The sequence below is a fragment of the Colobus angolensis genome, unplaced genomic scaffold, assembly GCF_000951035.1.
Source record: "Colobus angolensis palliatus isolate OR3802 unplaced genomic scaffold, Cang.pa_1.0 Scaffold80, whole genome shotgun sequence".
Classification (NCBI taxonomy): Eukaryota; Metazoa; Chordata; class Mammalia; order Primates; family Cercopithecidae; genus Colobus; species Colobus angolensis.
In genome coordinates, this window is record NW_012121821.1 from 1,281,404 (window position 1) to 1,301,516 (window position 20,113).

Below are 20,113 nucleotides of genomic sequence, written 5' to 3' on the forward strand. Positions count from 1 at the left end.
CTTGCAGTGAGCTGAGATCCGGCCACTGCACTCCAGCCTGGGCAACAGAGTGAGACTCCGTCTCAAAAAAAAAAAAAGAATATTGAATATTGGCCCTCACTCTCTTCTGGCTTGTAGGGTTTCTGCAGAGAGATTCACTGTTAGTCTGATGGGCTTCCCTTTGTGGGTAACCCAACCTTTCTTTGGCTGCCCTTAATATTTTTTCCTTCATTTCAACCTTGGTGAATCTGACGATTATATGTCTTGGGGTTGCTCTTCTTGAGGAGTATCTTTGTGGTGTTCTCTGATTTCCTGAATTTGAATGTTGGCCTGTCTTGCTAGATTGGGGAAGTTCTCTTGGATGATATCCTAAAGAGTGTTTTCCAACTCACTTCCATTCTTCCCGTCACTTTCATGTACATCAATCAAACGTAGGTTTGGTCTTTTCACATAGTCCCATATTTCTTGGAGGCTTTGTTTGTACCTTTTCATTCTTTTTTCTCTAATCTTGTCTTCATGCTTTATTTAATCTCTGATATCCTTTCTTCCACTTGATCAGTTTGGCTATTGACACTTGTGTATGCTTCACAAAGTTCTTGTGCTGTGTTTTTCAACTCCATCAGGTCATTTATGTTCTTCTCTAAACTGGTTATTCTAGTTAGCAATTCCTCCAACCTTTCTTCAAGGTTCTTAGTTTCAGGGTTCTTTAACTCGATGGAGTTTGTTATTACACACCTTCTGAAGCCTACTTCTGTCAATTCGTCAAACTCATTCTCTGTCTAGTTTTGTTCCCTTGCTGGTGAGGAGTTGTGATCCTTTGGAGGAAAAGAGGTGTTCTGGTTTTTGGTATTTTCAATCTTTTTGCACTGGTTTTTCCTCATTTTCATGGATTTATCTACCTTTGGTCTTTGATGTCGGTGACCTTCAGCTGGCGTTTTTGTGTGGACATCCTTTTTGTTGATGTTAATGCTATTGTTTTCTAACAGTTAGTTGTTAGTTTTCTAACAGTCAAGCGTCTCTGCTGCAGGTCTGCTGGAATTTGTTGAAGGTCCACTCCAGACCCTGTTTTCCTGGGTATCACCAGTGAAGGCTGCAGAACAGCAAAGATTGCTGCCTGTTCCTTCCTCTGGAAGCTTTGTCCCAGAGGGGCACCTGCCAGATGCCAGCCGGAGCTCTCCTCTATGAGGTGTCTGTTGACCCCTGCTGGGAGGTGTCTCCCAGTCAGGAGGCACGGGAGTCAGGGACCCACCTGAGGAGGCAGTCTGTCCCTAAGCAGAACTCCAGTGCTGTGCTGGGAGATCCACTGCTCTCTTCAGAGCCAACAGGCAGGAACATTTAAGTCTGAAGTTGCGCCCACAGCTGCCCCTTCCCCTAGGTGCTCTGTCCCAGGGAGATGGGAGTTTTATCTACAAGCCGCTGACTGGGGCTGCTGCGTTTCTTTCAGAGATACGCTGCCCAGAGAGAAGGAATGTAGAGAGGCAGGCTGGCTAAGGTGGCTTTGCCAAGCGGTGGTGGGCTCCTCCCAATTCGAACTTCCTGGCTGCTTTGTTTACACTGTGAGGGGAAAACCACCTACTCAAGCCTCAGTAATGGTGGACGTCCCTACCCCTACCAAGCTTGAGCATCCCAGGTCGACTTCAGACTGCTTTGCTGGCAGTGAGAATTTCAAGCCAGTGGATCTTAGCTTGCTGGGCTCCATGGGGGTGGGATCCGCTGAGCTAGACCACTTGGCTCCCTGGCTTCAGCCCCCTTTCCAGAGGAGCGAATGGTTCTGTCTTGCTGATGTTCCAGGAACCACTGGGGTATGAAAAAAAACTTCTGCAGCTAGCTTGGTGTCTGCCCAAATGGCCACCCAGTTTTGTGGTTGAAACCCAGGGCCCTGGTGGTGTAGGCACCTGAGGGAATCTCCTGGTCTGTGGGTTGCAAAGACCATGGGAAAAGCATGGTATCTGGGCCTGAATGCATCATTCCTGATGGCACAGTCCCTCAAGGCTTCCTGGTGAGGCGATGCCCCACCCTGCTTCAGCTCACCCTCTGTGTGCTGTACCCATTGTCTAACCAGTCTCAGTGAGATGAACTAGGTATCTCAGTTGGAAATGCAGAAATCACCAACCTTCTTCATTGATCTCACTGGGAGATGCAGACCGGAGCTGTTTCTATTCAGCCATCTTGCCAGCTACCCGAGTCTATGTGTATCTTTACAGGTGAAGTATGTTTCTTATGGGAAACAGATCATTGGATCCTGTTTTTTCATCCGTTCAGCCACTCTGTGTCTTTTGATTGGAGAATGTAGTGCATTTACATTCAGTGTTATTGAGAAGTAAAGCCTTACTCCTGCCATTTTGTTATTTGTTTTCTGGTTGTTTTGTGGGCTTCTCTTTCTTCTTTTCTTCCTTCCTGTTCCTTTTTTGTGAAGATGATTTTTTCTCTGGTGGTGTGCTTTAATTTCTTGCTTTTTATTTTTTGTGTATTGTATGTTTTTTGATTTGAGGTTACCATGACACTGGCACATACTATCTTAAACCTATTATTTTAAACTGATGACAACGTAACACTGGTTGCATAAACAAACGTGCAAAAAGAAAACTAATAAAAACTCCATACTTTAACTTTGACCCTCTGCTTTTTAACTCTTTGTTGTTTCTCTTTATGTACTATGTCTTAAAAAGTTGTTCTAGTTATTATTTATTGGTTCATTATTTAGTCTTTCTTTCTTTTTTCTTTTGAGACCGAGTCTTGCTTTGTTGCCCAGGCTGGAGTGCAGTGGCGTGATCTTGGCGCACTGCAAGCTCCGTCTCCCAGGTTCAAGCCATTCTCCTGCCTCAGCCTCCTGAGTAGCTGGGACTACAGGCGCCTGCCACCATGCCTGACTAATTTTTTTTTATTTTTAGTAGAGATGGGGTTTCACTGTGTTAGCCAGGATGGTCTCGCTCTCCTGACCTCGTGATCCGCCCGCCTTGGCCTCCCAAAGTCCTGGGATTACAGGCGTGAGCCACCGTGCCCGGCCATCATTTAGTCTTTGTACTTAAGTCAAGAGAAGTTTATACATCACAATTACAGTGTTATCCTAAATTTGTGTTTTTCTGTGTGCTTACTATTATCAGTGAGTTTTTTACCCTCACATGCTTTCTTCTTGCTCATTAACATCCTTTTCTTTCAGATTGAAGAACTCTCTTTAGCATTTCTTATAGGACAGGTCTAGTGTTGATGAAATCCCTCAGCTTTTGTTTGTCTAGGAAGATCTCTATTCTTCCCTTATGCTTAAAGGATATTTTCGCTGGATATACTTACTAATCTAGGGTAAAAGTTTTTTTTTTTCTTTTGGCAGTTTAAATGTGTCATGCCACTCTCTCCTGGTTATGCCACTCTCTCCTGGCCTGTAAGGTTTCCACTGAGAAGTCTGTTGCAAGACATAGTGGAGCTTCATTGTATGTTATTCATTTTTTTTTTTCACTTGCTGCTTTTAGGATCATTTCCTTACCCTTGACCTTTGAGAGTTTGATTGTAAAATGCCTTGAGGGAGTCTTCTTTGGGTTAAATCTGTTCTATAACCTTGTACTTGACTGTTGATGTACTCCTCTTGGTTTGGGAAGTTCTTTGATATTATCTCTTTGAATAAGCTTCCTATCCCTATCTCTTTCTCTGTCTCCACTTTAAGGCCAATAGCTCTTAGATTTGCCCTTCTGAGGCTATTTTCTAGATTCTGTAGGCATGCTTCATTATTTTTTATTCTTTTTTCTTTTGTCTCCTTTGTGTATTTTCATATAGCCTGTCTTCAAGCTCACTAATTATTCTACTTGATCAATTCTGCTATTAAGAGACTCTGATGCATTGTTCAGCGTATTGATTGCATTTTTCAAGTCCATAATTTCTGCTTAACTATTTCACTCTTTTTATTAAATTTTTATGGTAGAATTCTGAATTCCTTCTCTGTGTTATCTTGAACTTCTTTTGAATTCTGTGTCTGAAAGGTCCCATATACATATCTCTGTTACTCCAGGATTGGTCCCTGGTGCTTTATTTAGTTCATTTGGTGAGGTCATGTTTTCCTGGATGGTGTTGATGCTTGTAGATGTTCTCTTGTGTCTGGATATTGAAGAGTTAGGTGTTATAGTCTTCACAATCTGAGCTTGTTTGTGCCTATCCTTCTTGGGAAGGCTTTCCAGGTGTTAGGACAGTCTTGTGTTGCTACAAAGAAATACTTGAGAATGGATAATTTATAAAGAGAGGTTTAATTGGTTCATGCAGGCTGTATAAGTAGCATGACCCTGGCATCTGCTTGGCTTCTGCGGAGGCACAGGGAGCTTTTAATCATGGCAAAGGTAAAGAGGGAACAAACATGTCACATGGCCAGAGCAGGAGAAAGAGAGAGAGTTAGATGGTGGGTGGTGCCACACACTTTTAAATAACCAGGTCTTATGTGAACTCAGAGCAAGAGCTCACTTATCACCAAGGGAATGGCCCAAGCCATTCATGAGGGATGCAGACACCTCCTACCAGGCCCCACCTCCAACACTGGAGATTACAATTCAACATGAGATTTGAGTGAGAAAAATATCCAAATTATCACTAGGTATTAGAAGGGACTTGGGCCCCAAGCCCAGTAATGCTGTGGTTTTTGCAGACTTATAGAGGTACCACCTTGGTGGTCTTGGAGAAGATCTGGAAGAATTCTCTGGATTGCCAGGCAGAGACTCTTATTCTTTTCCTTTAATTTCTCTGAAACATGTGGAGTTTCTCTTTCTGTGATGAGCCCTCTGGAACGGGGGGTGTGGTGATGCAAACACCCCTGTGGCCACTACCACTGGGACTGTGCTGGGTCAGACCTGAAGTTAGCTCAGCACTGGGCCTTGCCCAAGGCCCTTCCCTTCAGGACAGTGAGTTCCCCCTAGGCCCACGTGTGTCTAGAGTTTTTTTCTGGGAGCCAGGGATTGGAGTTAAAAACCTTAGCAATTTACCTGATATTCTATTCTACTGCAGCTAAGCTGACACTGAAACTACAATGCAAAGTTCTTCCTGCTCTTCCCTCCCCATACCACAGGCAGAAGAGTTTCTACCTGTGGCCACCACCACCACTGGTCCATAAGGAGTTCTGCTGGGCCACCGCCAATGTTTGCTTAAAGCCCAAGGGCTCTTCCATCAGCTTATGGTGAATGCCATCAGGCCTGGGATTCACCCTTCAGGGCAGTGGGCTCCCCCTGCCCCAGGGCAGGTCCAGAAATTCTGTCCAAGAGCCTGAGCCTGGACTCAGACCCCAAGAGCCTGCTTGTTGCTCTACCCCACTGTGGCTGAGCTGGTATCTAGGGTGCAAGAAAAAGTCCCCTTTACTTTTCCCTCTGCTTGTCTCAAACAGAATGAGTTTTTCACCATAGCCACCACAGCTGGGAATATCTGGGTCTCCCCTGAAACCAGCATGTCTCAGAGCTCAGGGCCCCTGGCATACTCCCTGGACATGGCTGGTTGTTATTCAGTATCCAAGGACTCTTTAGTCAGCAGATGATGAATCCTGCAAGTGTTGAGTCCTTCCCTTTAAGGCAATGGGTTCTCTTTTGGCCCAGAGTGTGGCTAGAAATGTCATCTGGGAGCTAGGGCCTGGAATAGGGGCCTCATGACTCTGCCTGGTACCCTATCCTGCTGTGTCTGAGCTGCTATCCAAAATACAAGACAAAGTCCTCTTTACTCTTTATTCTCCTCTCCTTAAGCAGAAGGAAGGAGTCACTTTCATTGCTATGAGCTGCACTGCCTGGCGTTGGGGGAGGGATGGTGCAAGTCCTCCGGTAGCCACACCAGCTTGTGTCTCCCTAGGTCATGTGCCACCCTAGTTCACTGGCTCTAAGCCCAGCCTAGCACTAGGAGTTGCCTAGGAATTGCAGTCCTTGTGTCCCAGACTGCTGTTCAGGTTTACCTAGGATCCCAGAGCACTTTGGCCTGCGATGGCGAGGCTTGCTGAGGAACTTGAGTTCAACAGCTGAAATGGGCGATTCCCTGCTGGCTAGGTCTGGTTCAAGTGCTCCCTCTGAGTGTAAATGCTGGCTGAGCCCAGCACAACTTTGCTCTCCACTGTGACAGAGCAGCACTGAGTTCAATGTAAAGTCCTCCAGTCACTGCACTCTCTCATCCCCAAGTGCACAGATTCTTTCTCCATGTCTTATGGCCACTGTCAGGGGGACTGGGGAGGGGTGGCATCCATGATTCAAGACTCTCTTTCCTCCCCTCCTCAGTGCCTCTTTCCACGATATGGAGTTCAAATCAGATATTGTGATTATTCACCTAATTTTTGTTTCTTGTTATGGTGCTTCTCTGTGTACAGACAGTTGTTAAAATTTGGTGTTGCAGCAGGGGGCGTGAATGGTGTATGCTTCCATTCTGCCAGCCTGCCCCTCCATTTCCATCAAACTTATTAATTCATTAAGCAAACATTTATTGAGAATCCATGATTAATTTTCTGCCTTTTCTTTTTCAATCAATGTTGAATCAAACCCAACTTGTAGAAGATGGCTGTCTTTCTTTTTATTTTATTTTACTTTTTTTTTTTGAGGCGGAGTCTCGCTCTGTCGCCGGGACTGGAGTGCAGTGGCCGGATCTCAGCTCACTGCAAGCTCCGCCTCCCGGGTTTACGCCATTCTCCTGCCTCAGGGGACTACAGGCGCCCGCCACCTCGCCCGGCTAGTTTTTGTATTTTTAGTAGAGACGGGGTTTCACCGTGTTAGCCAGGATGGTCTCGATCTCCTGACCTCGTGATCCGCCCGTCTCGGCCTCCCAAAGTGCTGGGATTACAGGCTTGAGCCACCGCGCCCGGCCGAAGATGGCTGTCTTTCTAGATTCCCTCTGCTCTAATACGGAATGAGTCTTTTACCATAGCCACTACAGCTGAGAATATCCTGGGTCTCCCCTGAAGCCAGCATGTCTCAGAGCTCAGGGCCCATAGCATATTCCCTGGATATTGCTGGTTGTTACTCGGAGTCTTTAGTCAGCAGGTGATGAATCCTACCAGTGCTGGGTCCTTCCCTTTAAGGCAGCGGGTTCCATTTTGGCCCAGGGTGTGGCTAGAAATGTCATCTGGGAGCTAAGGCCTGGAATAGGGGCCCAGCATTTTGCTACCAGAGTAATGATCCATGCTTACTGCTTTGGTCATTTCCTTGCTCTACACTAAGTCCTTCAGCACTTCCTTATTACTAACTACAGTAAATAAAATGCTTCGGCCTGATTTTCTATGCTCTGTACTAACTTCTCCAAATATTTATCGAGCACCTCTAAATGTCAGGTAATGTGCCAGGTGCAGGGACACAGAAGAAAGCATGGGCTATGTCTTCGGGAGCCTGTAGTCTCCTAGAACACGGTGTAGGGAGTGCACCGAGGGAGGTGTGCAGAGTGGCTGGGGGCTGAGGAAGAGAGAAGACCTCATCTAGCCTGGGGGCAGGGATGGAGTGAGTTGGAGGAGAGGAAGTTAGGAAAGCCTTTCTTGAGGGAATTCATGTCTGGTTTTACCTTTACAGAAGAATAGGAGTTGACTAGGCTGTGTGTGTGCGTGGGCGTGTGTGTGTGTGTGTGTATGTGTGTGTAGGGGTGCACATATATGCAAGGGTGGTTGTGTGTGTGTGTGTTTGTGTGTGTGTGTGTGTGTGTGTTGAAGGCTCTTGTGCAGAGTGGAGAGTCAATTCGTGTTTGAGAGAGAAGCATGTGTCAAGGACTATTGATAACATACTGCATAAGTGTGAGGGGGACTCTCAGAAGGCTGGAATTCAGGGACTGGCTCATGGAAGACCACAATGCCTGGTAAGGCACTTGGACTTGATGTTTCAGGTCAGTGATTGAGAGATTGTACTTGCTGGAGTTCTAGGGCTTCTGTGGACCCTTTGGAAAGGGGAATAGAAGAGCTGTGGACCTGAAAGATTTTAAGGAGAGGGGGAAAATGTTTGAGTTTTGTTTTGAGTCAACGCCACAGGCAGCTCTGTGAAGGATGGATTTCAAAGGGACAAGTCTGACAGCAAGGAAGGCCTGTGAGGAGGCAGTGAAGAGTGGAAACAGACTGGAACAGAAACAGCACTTACAAGGTGAAATTGACTGGACTTGGCCATGGAAAAGGGATATAGGGGTGAAAGAAAAAGTAATGGGGGAGAAAGGGCAACCCATAATCTTCTGGCTTAGAAGGAAGAGGGCAAGTTCCTGAGGGGAGGAGGATGGGCTCGTTTTCAGATAGGTTGCTTTAGAGGTGTACTTGGACTGCCCCGTCCCCAACCTATCCAAAGGTGTTCCTGCTATTTCACAGACAGACTCTACGGCACTGGTCATAGCTCTGTTCCCACCCAGGCCTCTGTAGGCCATTGCTTCTTCCTGTGACAGGGCTTGTGGCCTCTGATGCTGCATCTGTGAAAATCCTATTTGCCCACCTGGATCCTGGATGCCGCATGCCACTCAATCTCTTCTCTCTCCCACTCCCACGACCTCTGTTATCTCGGGACTCATGGATGATGGCTCTTCTGTACTCCTCCAGTACTGAAGATTCTTGTTTTTTTTTTTTCAAACATGGTCTCACTTTGTCACACAGACTAGAGTGCAGTGGCATGAGCATGGCTCACTGGAGTCTTGACTTCCTGGGCTCAAGCAATTCTCCCACCTCAGCCCCCCAAGTAACTGGGTCTACAGGCATGTGTCACCAGGCTGGGCTAATTTTTGAATTTTTTGTAGAGATGGGGTTTCACCATGTTGCCCAGGCTGGTTTTGAACTCTTGGGCTCAAGCAGTCCTCACTCCTCAGCCCTGCAAGTAGCTGGGACTACAGGTGCATGCCACCATGCTTGGCTAATTTTTTAAAATATATTTTAGAGATGGAATTTTGCCATGTTTCCCAGGCTGGTCTTGAACTCCTGGGCCTCAGGCGAGGCCTGCCTTGGCCTCCCAAAGTGTTGGGATTACAGGCATGAACTACTGCACCCACTCTATTTTTCAAGTATATTAATTTTTTTTTTTTTTCTGTAAGTAGCAAGTTCCTTAATGTTAGGGGCTTCAGCAACATCTAGCTTAGTGCGAAGAATACAACTGGTTACTCAGTGAATACACAGAATCATGGAATGTTAGATCTTGAGGCTGTGGTTTTCAAACTGGACTGTGTAAGAAACATCCCAGAAGTGTATGAAAATGCAGATATTTGGCCCATGGGTGGTTCTGATACAGGTGGTTTTCAGAAAACACTTAGAGAAACACTGGCTTAAAAGAAACTTAAAGATCAATTAAACTAATTCTGTCACGTTAGAGAGAGGAAACCATGAGTTGGAGTGTCAGCAACTTGTCGGTTTCTCAGGTTGTCTAGTGTCAGACCCAAGACTGCCCCTAGTTCCCCGACTCCTAGCCGAGTGCTTTTCCTCACCACCCAACACACTGCTTCCACCTATTCAAAAGATGTCTTTCTAAAAGTTGAAATCCTCTTTAGAAGAATAAGGCAACATCTCATTTCACTTACAGTTTAAACGTTGCCAGAAGGAATGAGATGTGTCGGAGGCCATCTTTGTCCTCTAGGAATTTCTAATCTTAGGTATTAGGAGAAGGAACCACTTCTGGACGCTGCTTAAAGCAGAAGAATCCTAGAGGGAGAATTGTAGGCTGTGGACTGATTGATGGGATTCCATTTCAGTAGCATCCCTCCTGTTGAGGAAAACATCTGCGTGAAGATGAACTAAAGCCTAATTTTGTGCAACTCATGTTTTCATATTTCTTGTAAAGCATATCAATAATTACAAAATATAATGTCTTTTCAGTGCCTGAATATAAATATCTATTTAAGTATATGTTGGTAGTTCAGATAGTAAATAGACTTGTTAGTTTTCCTTGACATCATAGAATGTTCAGGAGAGAAATGGTGAATGTCATTTCAAGCCATTCTCTTTCCTATATTCATTTTTTTTAATTTATACTGTCAGCAAACCCAAAATAGCACCAGATGAAAAATGTGGGCTGAATGTAAGGTCTTTATTTTTGAGCTGAAGAGATGACAGCATTCGCCCCTTTCGGTCTTTTCCCTTTCTTTCAGTTCTAAGTGCCGTACTGAAAATCATATGCTGGGTTTTCCCCCTTGTAGATCACTGTTTTCTTATTAGCAATGGTCATTTTCATGTTTGTTTGTTTTTTTTAAATTGATAGAGTTAAAGAAACTGGAGGAATGCTGATTAAATAATGTACCTGGATATCAGTAGGATTTTTGACAACGCCTGTTGTAAGTTCCTTGAGGGCAGTGTGGAGAAAAGTTAGTTAAGATGCTATTATTAGGGTTTGTAGGTGCTTGGGAAGCCTAACTCAAAGTGTTTGTGACTGATTTCCTGTTGTCTGGTGGGAGATCTTATGTACTGAGAGGCAGGACTTTCCTTTGCACCCACTCTGTTCACTTTTTTCCATCAGTGATGGGGTGGAAATTACAAGGGTGTGGATGCTTGTTCAATACAAGGATCATGTTTGATTAATTAAATTGAAATCATCTGTCCTGCAAAACTGCGTGTGCCCATAAGTAAAAGTGCTTAAACTGTGCCTTTGTGACCATCTGTTGGAGATGCTCTGGAAGGGACTCCTGCTTGGGAGGGAGGTGGAACTAATATATTTGAATTCCTTTCCAACCCTGTGATTCTATTACTGTACCATATTTTGGCTCTAAGATGATTAGTCAAATCTCTTTCTTGGAATCTGTTGTAAATTTCTGACTTACCAAGGTGGAAGCCTAAAGGTTTCGGACACACTGAATGCTATGTCAGTGTGCCAGGGATGCTTATGCTCCTGGGATAAAATGCCTTCAGACGTGAGACCTTCAAGTAAGTGAGTGAATATTTGGGAATAACTACTATAAACAACTTTGTTTCAGGGATACTGATTTCTTCTTTGAAGGACTAAAAGTCAATGACAGAGAAAGGAAGACCTGAAGTGGAGGATGAAAGTGCAGTGGAGCTAGTTTTCTTTTTGGTCAGGTGTCTTTAGCTGAGTGGCCCCTGAGGGATCTTGCTCAGAGCCTAGACCATCAGCCCTGGCGCAGGGCAGGGTACAGTAGGGGGAGGATGTACTTCCCTGTTCCTCTTTTGAACTTCCTTCACAAGGCTGGATGAGGGAATTTACTGATAGCTTGTTACAAAAGTGGCAAAATGAAACACAGGTGAACCTTTAGCTCATCATCCTACTTATTGTCTTTAATAAGATATGTTATTACACTTGTAAGGAATTTTGAAATTCTTAGCATCAAAAATCTCACCTTTTAAAGTTGAATCCAAAGGACATGGGTTTCTTAAATGTCTGAACACGTTTCTAAACTGTTAGAGAGGAAAAAAAAGTTACATGAATGAGAGTTGATTCTTGGCCCAACTGTGGGATCACAGTTGGTGTGTGATGGTCAGACAGTTAGGGCAGTGCAGCTCCTACCCAGTCCCTAGGGAAGATGCTGTGCTCTGGATCGGCTGCTGAGGAGAGGATTTCACATCTCTTGCGTTCCCTCAAAAGGGTATGTGGAGCTAAGACATGAGCGTAAAAGCAAGTGGGGAAGAATTCTGCAGTGGCAGCGAGGTAGCTGTTGGATACCTTTGTGGGATCAAAGAACATGAGAGTGCTTCTGACTACATTATTAATAAAATTATATGAAGTGTTTTGGGCGTACAGATGTATTAAGAATAGTACAATAAAATCTACATACCCCCCACCCAATTTAAGAAATAAAAATTAACAACCATAGGAAAACACCCTCATATACTTCTCCCTGATCTTATCCCCATCTCCTCTCAGAGGTAACCACCATCCTGAGTTTCACACCCTTTATTTTTTAAATGAGGGAAAGGAGGCCCAGAGAGGTGGGGAACTGGTTTAATTTCACACTTAAGGCTAGTGAGAGCCACAAGATGCCTTCTGCTTCTTTCCTTGGGGCACAGTTTATTGTTAGTAAACCTGTACTCCTCAGACTTTTGGGTATAATCAAGTCTGGAGTGTCTGTGATAAGACAGCTTAGAGATTATGTTTGCAGTCCCTATAAGCTTGTAGCTTTGCACAGTAAGCATGGAGAATTGAAGAGAAGGAATTTCAGCCAACACCTATTTGTTTGGAATCTTGGGCTGGTACAGTAAAGTATAAAGGGATACCATGACATCTGGGGACAGAAAGATGTACAGGTTGTTAGAATAAAATTGCAGGGAACTGTCACAGTGGTGGCATTGAGCTATAAAATGAAAAAGCATCACAATCAAACCCCTTTCACAGCCTTCCTTTTGCTATATGCCAAATTAGACATCTTCTAAGCCTTCCTAAAAACAGTCCTGCTAAAATAAAAAATACCATTTTAAAATATTTTCCTAGGAAAACAATATCAGGCTATTTCTTTGGCTTCTAGGAGAAATGAACATGTGATTAATATAGATTTTCTGATGAATAAGTACCAGGATTGAAGAAACATGTTTGGAGCTATTAAATTTTAATAAAAATAAGAAAGCCAACAATATTACTTTTCTATTGCTGATAGAATGATACATAATTTTGAAATTCTGGTGGAAGCCTGGGTGCTGCTCCGCATTTTTATTTATAGAGTTTTAACAGCCTAAGCTTTACACCCTGTCACTTTTTTCTTGTCTTTTTTTTTTTCCTTTCAAATAACACCTAGCAATTTTCACCTAGAACTCATCCACAGACATTTAAAAAGGTGGTTATCTTTGGAGAAAACTTGTAGTCGATCACGAGATCATCCACTAGACTTAATTTTATCCAGAAGGCTGACCTGACGTTAAATGTCTAAAAATCATCTAACAGAGCTGTGAAAAGTAAGCACTACGTAGGAAGAACATTTTTGAGTTCTTTGATACAGAAGACATAGGGAGCTGTGGCTTTCTGCATTAATCCATTTGTCGAAGAGCAGGAGGAATCAGACTGCCGTGACTGCCCACCCTTGTTTACCAGTCGAATACTCAGCTGCAGCTGGGTTGATTTGAGAGCTCACTGGGTCGGGTTTAATCATCTTCTTTTGTCTGTCTTGAAAGCAGATGTTGAAGTGTAATCTCTCCACTTGCTGTGTAAGGAGCAGTGTCTGCCTCTTCACACTCGACTTCATAAAACTTTAATGTCTTTCCAGGATTGATAAGAGTTGGTGAAGGCTACTGTTTCAGACTTGGCATTTTTGCTTTTGTTTTTCAGACTGTTTATTCCATGGCTCCATTCCCTTTCCCACAATTGGCAGAGTTGAGGGAAAAATACACCTACAACATTACACCGTTCCCAGCCACAGTTAAACCCACCTCAGTTTCTGGGTAAGGTTTTTTAATTCCTCATTGTTTTCATGACGGAAGACTTAGTATCTTAATTTGTTACTGTAAATTAATATTTATGAAGCCCCAGAGATATGTTAAAGTAATTTGACACTTGGAATCTGAATGTCCCTTTCCAAATGATTTTGATTTAAACTCGAGAGATTTTTAAAAGTGTACTTTCCAGAGAAATTTGGAACATAAACTGAAGAGATATTTAGCAACCCCAAAACTTACCTAATGATATCAAGTATTAAAAATCTCAATAGTTAAAATAGTGTGAAACCTGTATAGAAGTACACAGGTGAGCTGATTTAAAAACTGTGAAGACCAAAAATTGACAGTTGATAAAGAGTTTATCATATGAAAAATAAGCATATTGAATCAATGGTGAAAAGTTATACTATTTAGTAAATGATGATGGGCTAATGGGAACTAATTTGGAAAGAAAATGAGAGTCAGACCTCATACTAGATGCCAGGATAAATTCCATATGGATGAATGTGTGAAATAGAAACAAGGAAATAATAAAATTAGCATAAGAAAATGTGGAAGAATTCCTTTAGTTCTTTGGAATTGGGAAGGCCTTAATAACTGACTCAAAATAAAAAAAAAATAAAGAAAAAAATAAGTACTTTAAATATAATTTTCTGGATGACCCAAATGGAACAAAACCAAACCTCTACAAGTAGACTCAAAACTATCTGTGGAAGGATATTTTTAACTTACTATACAAAATAGGGACGGATATTGCTAATATATAAAATTCCTAGAAATTGATAAGAAAATGGCCACCCAAGCTGGGTGTGTGTCTCAGCACTTTGGGAAGCTGAAGCAGGAGGATCACTTAAGGCCAGGAATTCGAGACCAGCCTGGGCAACATAGCAAGACTCTGTCTCTACAAAAATTACAAAAATTAGCTGGGTGTAGTAGTGTATACCTGTAGTCCTAGCTACTTGGGAGGCTGAGGCAGGAGGATTGCTTGTGCCCAGGAGTTTGTAATAACATATTATTGGAAACACTCAAGTGTATACCATTAGCAGCCTGGTTCCACACTATGGGGTGTGTACATCCAGTAGAACTGTAAGAAAGCATAAGGAAGCTCTGTGTATGAATATGGAAAGGTTTCTTTTCTTTCTTTCTTTTTTCTAAACCTCACTTTGTCACCCAGGCTAGAGTGCAGTGGTACAATCATGGCATACTGTGTGGCCTTAACTTTCAGGCTCATGTGATTTTCCCATATCAATCTCCTAAGTAACTGGGACCATAGGCACGTACCTCCATGCCTGGATAATTTTTAAATTTCTTGCAGAGACAGCATCTCGCTATGTTACCAAGTCTGGTTTTGAACTCTTGGGCTCAAGCAGTCCTCCTGCCTTAGCCTCCCAAAGTGCTGAGATTACAGGTGTGAGCCACTGTGCCCAGCCCGTAAAGATTTCTTATATGAATAAAGGCAAGATGCAGAAGAGCATATATAGTATACTAATAGTTATCCAAAAAGAAGAGAAAAATAAAAGCATGTAGTCATATTTGCTTATGTGTGCTCAGAGAAACTGAAGAATATGTAAGAACAAGTAACGATGATCACCTGTGGGAATTAGGTAGGAGATTCTCACAAGTGACCGTGGTTACTAGTTTCAATGGGCAGAAGTTGGACAGAGATGGGAGGGAAACTTTTTATAAATCATGTAATTATATAAAATTCTTTTTTTTTTTTTTTGAGATAGAGTCTTGTTCTGTCGTTGCCCAGGCTGGAATGCAGTGGCGTGATCTTGGCTCACTGCAACCTCTGCCTCCCGGGTTCAAGCAATTCTCTAGCCTCAGCCTCTCAAGTAGCTGGAATTACAGATGAACGGCACCACACCAGGCTAATTTCTATATATTTTTAGTAGAGATGGGGTTTCACCATGTTAATTATATGTAATTCTATGTTAATTATATCTATGGCATTTAAACCATGTAACTGTATTATGTTTTGAAATACCTCTGGTTTTCTTTCTATATTTCTTTTTTGTCTTTTATGTTTTTCAAGACGACATAGTAAGGCCAGAGACAGTGATGAAGAGAATGACCCAGATGATGAGGATGCTGTCGTTAATGCAGTGGGGTGTCTTGGACCTTTTAGTGGGTTCCTGGCTCCTGAACTGCAGAAGTACCAAAAACAAATTAAAGGTAAAGAGGTGGCTCTTGATTTAGATTATCAAGATGTATTGGTTTACTACAATAAGAGTAACACTGTGTCCTATAGATGCCTCAGTAATTTTCTGAACTGGTTACAACTATTAAAAGTCTTTATTAGGCTAGGCATGGTGGGTCATGCCTGTAAGCCCAGCACTTTGAGACAGGATGATCATTTGAAGCCAGGTAGGTGTTCAAGACTAGCCTGAGCAACATAGGGAGACCCTGTCTCTACCAAAACGCAACAACAACAATAACATTAAAAAGTCGTTACTAGGCTGGATGTGGTGGCTCACGCTTGTAATCCCAGCACTTTGGGAGGCTGAGGCAGGTGGATCATGAGGTCAGGAGTTCGAGAGCAGCCTGGCCAATATGGTGAAACCCTGTCTCTACTGAAAATGCAAAAATTAGCTGGGTGTGGTGGTGTGTGCCTGTAGTCCCAGCTACTCAGGAGGCTGAGGCAGGAGAACTGCTTGAACCCGGGAGGCAGAGGTTGCCGTGAGCTGAGATCATGCCATGCACTCCAGCCTGGGCAACAGAGCGAGACTCCATCTTAAAAAAAAATTGTTACTAAAAGCATCTTCTCTGTTACTTTATCTTTTTATTATGTAATAGTTTCTCTCTGTATTATGTGTTACATGCATAATACACATTTCTTTTTCTCTATGGTGACTTTTGCTCCCATTCATTGGATTCAACTTTGTATGCTAAGTTCCTTAGCACAGAGCCTGGAATATAGTAGATGCTTAATATACTCCATCTGAGTTTAATTTATTCCATACTGGCTTCTCTTACAATAGGATTACCCTTTAAATCAAAACATTATGGTGACCTCTACTTGAATTTCTTGAGTGACAAGAAACTCATTATTTTACAAGACACTTTGCTAGATTCTTCCCCTTAGTCCATGGTTTCTAGTTACAAAGAGATAACTTCCACCGACCCATTCTACTAATAGTTCTTCTCTTTGCTTTTTTTTTCTATTTAAAGGCATCACTGTTTATTAACTGACCAGATTACAAAAATAATCATGGTAGACCCTTTAGTTCATCCTTCTAATAAGCCTGTAGCTCTTCTCTTCCCTATTGCCAGCATTTCTACCTTCCACAAAATAGGAGGTCTTTTCCTTCATTCCACCTTGGGGAGAGGATAATTTAAGGGTCACAGGAAGTTACTGGCTTTTTTGAAGCCTTTTCCAACAGTATAGATCTCATGAATCAGATCCTCCATGCAGATGATGTCATATTTACCAAGAGATTGAGCAAAGTGTTATCTGTCATGGCAATTTGCTTCTTATCAATTTTGCTATAATGACACTTGGAGATTAGTTCATTTACTTACTTTAGGTTTGGGTACGCTCATGCAATGTATGGTTCTCCAATCCTCACCATGTTCATTGAAGCCTTGCTGAGCTTAACAAAGGTTCCATTGAAGATCTGACGAAGGCGAAGAAACTCTAACACCTTTCAGACCTTTGGGCTCACACCATTGATACCTCTGATCCTTAGGGAAAGTGACAGTTTGGGTTCTGCAAGAACATAGAAGTTGCCAGCTTTTCTTGCCCTCCTAGCCATTTGAACTTCAGTTCTGTCCATCTGCCTGTATTCCTTGTGGCTGTGTTTAGCTTTTTCATAGATAAGCTTCCTCCTTGCCTTTTGAAGCATCTTTTCAGCACACTTCTTTCTCAGGTGCTTGATCTTCAGCTCTGGCAAAATCCCTTTGCTTTTTCTTAAGGGTTTCTGGCACAGCAGGCACCTTCTTTTTCTTCTCTTCGACACCATCCATGGTTCCAGCTGGAAAGGAGGATTCTTCCCTTTGGAAAAAAACAGAACAAGAGTGCTTACTCCCTCTTCTACCTGATATCCCTTCAAATCTTTGAGGACAGCTATCATGTCCTCCAAAGCTTTCTCAAAGGCCCAAGTTCAGAATTTCTTTAAGCATGTCTCTTAAGTTTTGACTTCTGGACCTCCTAATATTCTATCAATTTACCTCTAGATATCCTATAATTTGGTAATGTTCCTCTTAAAATGTGGTGCTCTGAATCACATGCCATGTTTTATTTCATTTTTTTTTTTCTATGCAGAATAGACTTCTGTGGTCTGGACATTATCAATGGTATGCACTGTTTTAAAGTTTGTGGTTCTGTACGTCCTTTCTTGTCTTGGGTGGCAGCTTTTCTTTTAGGATATTTATTCTACCTCTTCTAGTTTGAAGACCTTCTCCTTGTTCAGAGAAGTTAGAAATATCCTGAAAGAGGACAGAAACAGAATAGATGTCAGGCACCTCTGTGTTATCTTTGTCATCTGCCAACTTATACCACCTTCTTGAAGTCATGGGGCTATCTTCTCACTTTTTCGGTTCTTGTTTGGAAGGTAGGAGCAGTGGCAGCAACTGCTGCTATTTCTAACTTTTGGTTGTGATATTTTGGAGTATTTCCTGCAAGCCTCAGCTTGTTTTGAGTTTTAACCTTTTTAATGGCTGGGCTCATGCTGTTTTATGAGTATGTCCTTGGTATGTGCTCTCCTCTCATCCTTTTAAATGGCTTTTAAAAATCTGAACGCAACAAGAGTCTTCTTGATTTCTGCAATGCCTTCTATCCCCTTTCTTATTGCTCGATTTTCAGCTTTTGATTTCTAGCCATAGGATCAATACGTATTTTACTGGTAAAGTTTTTGAATCTGGGTTTCTGTAGCCTGGGTCTATGTTTCATTTTTTTCTCTGTTTTTCTTTCTGTGCATTTTTGTGCTCTAGGATGACATGATTACTTTCTCCTAAATTTCATCATTAGTCTTTCTTGTTGATTTTGCTCTGATTAGCAGTTTCTCTTTTAATTTCCTTCTCCTTACAGAAATGATTACAGTAAAAAAATGAAGTAAATTTCTGAGATGTTTAGCCTTTGTCTGAATAACACTGTCAGCAGATGTTAGGATAGTTGGAATCTCTCTGTCTTTTTTTACTCTGGCTCCCATGTCAGTTTTACAAATTGTGCTGGAGAAACTTGCTCTCTCCCGCTTTGGCCTGTGCAGTCTGTGGGTTACTCCTACCCAGTATTGTTTCTCTTTCTTGGAGGTCATCTCAATTTTATTTAAGAGACAAATCTGCTAGTTGTAGCTATCACAGGAGCAGACACCACATCAGACATAACAATAGAGTGGACAGGAAATGTTTGTTACATGAACAAAGCATTCATCTGAGTGATACAGTGGTCTGAAGTCTTGATAATGTTATAAATTTTTACTATTTTTAATGTAAGAATAATGCACTTTTAATGACTGTCTAAACTCTACAAACCATCAATCCTGTATAAATCCTCATGCAGTTGTGTGGAAATCTGTACAATGATTTTAGAAGTTAAGAGTTATATCTTTCTAAGGGAATCTTAGAAAATGGCAGTGATTTTTATCTGGAAGCAGTTGGTGTTATGTCTATATAGCTAACAAACTGGTAACAAAATCAAACACTGAACCCACATAGCTCATGTCAGACCCACAGTTAGGTTAATAAGAAAATGCAGAAATATTTTCAGGAGCACTTCAAAATAAGCACTAGACAAACTCTAGTATGCATTTTTTTCTGTGATTTAGAATTTAATGGCGGTTAAGATACTGCACTGGGTTGTAGCGTAATCAATTTCCATTTACTCCTGTTCCCCTCCACCGACCATCTCCTTATGTCTCATCCTTCGAGTGCAGAGCCAAATGAGGAGCAGAGTCTGAGATCTAATAACATTGCAGAGCTGAGTCCAGGAGCAATCAATTCCTGTCGAAGTGAATACCATGCAGCTTTTAACAGTATGATGATGGAACGCATGACCACAGATATCAACGCACTGAAGCGGCAGTACTCTCGAATTAAAAAGAAGCAACAGCAGCAGGTTCATCAGGTGTACATCAGGGCAGGTAATGCGATTCTTCATCTGAATCAATTTCAACTGTATCTCAACTTGTGAAATGAAGAACAAATAATCCTAGGAAGGCCTTGGAATTACTAACTGTAGCTCAGTATCTGTCAACACAGCTGGCTTGAGATGATAGCATATTTAGCATCTCATTTTAAATTTTATTTTATCAGGCTCTAAAGAAGAAAAAGACGGCAGGTTCTTTTTAGGCCCCAAGGACCAGGCAGTTGATGGTATTAAACACGTCTCTACTATGTGTGCTGTGGAGAAGGGTTTACAAATGATTAAAGTGTTGCAAAGCCATGCAGTCCTTGGACTTGAGAAATTTTGGAGCTTTTACCCCATAAATTTTATGCATCTGAGTATAGAATTTAGCCATCTGCACACTAGTAAATTAAGCTATATACTAGTCATTTAGGTGATATTATAACAGATGATGTGATCAGAGAAAATGGAAAAAAAAAAAACATTAAAAAGCCTGTGCTTTGCTGACGGCAAGTATCTTGGGAGTATACTAAAAAGAACACAATTATAATGCAATTGGAAATGCTCTTTTCCAAGGATTGCCAAACTTTTTTCTTTTTAATTCCAAAAGTCCCAGTGAACAATCTGCTTTATTGTTTAATATATGCTGATTTGGGAGTTGTTTATTCTTGCTTGAAGTGAATATCCTAATGAAAATGATGCCTGTCCAGAATTAACCAAAATATAAATTTGACGTGTTTTTAAAGTGGCATGTGAGCATGTGACTGATCTTGCACAAAAACTGAATTTACCTTCCATTTATCAGAGAAGAATAGTTGACT

The 20,113-nt window shown here is 42.1% G+C and overlaps 1 protein-coding gene across 3 annotated transcripts in view; it reads left to right on the forward strand.

Annotated features, from left to right (window-relative positions):
• Nucleotides 1-20,113, forward strand: part of TBC1D30 (TBC1 domain family, member 30) — a 100,073-nt gene that overhangs the window by 75,502 nt on the left and 4,458 nt on the right. For all 3 annotated transcript variants that reach the window (XM_011929233.1, XM_011929234.1, XM_011929236.1), the window contains 3 exons: nucleotides 13,122-13,234; nucleotides 15,264-15,403; nucleotides 19,102-19,308. In XM_011929233.1, the coding sequence (XP_011784623.1) occupies nucleotides 13,122-13,234; nucleotides 15,264-15,403; nucleotides 19,102-19,308 (460 nt within the window). The remainder of the gene's footprint in view (nucleotides 1-13,121; nucleotides 13,235-15,263; nucleotides 15,404-19,101; nucleotides 19,309-20,113) is intronic.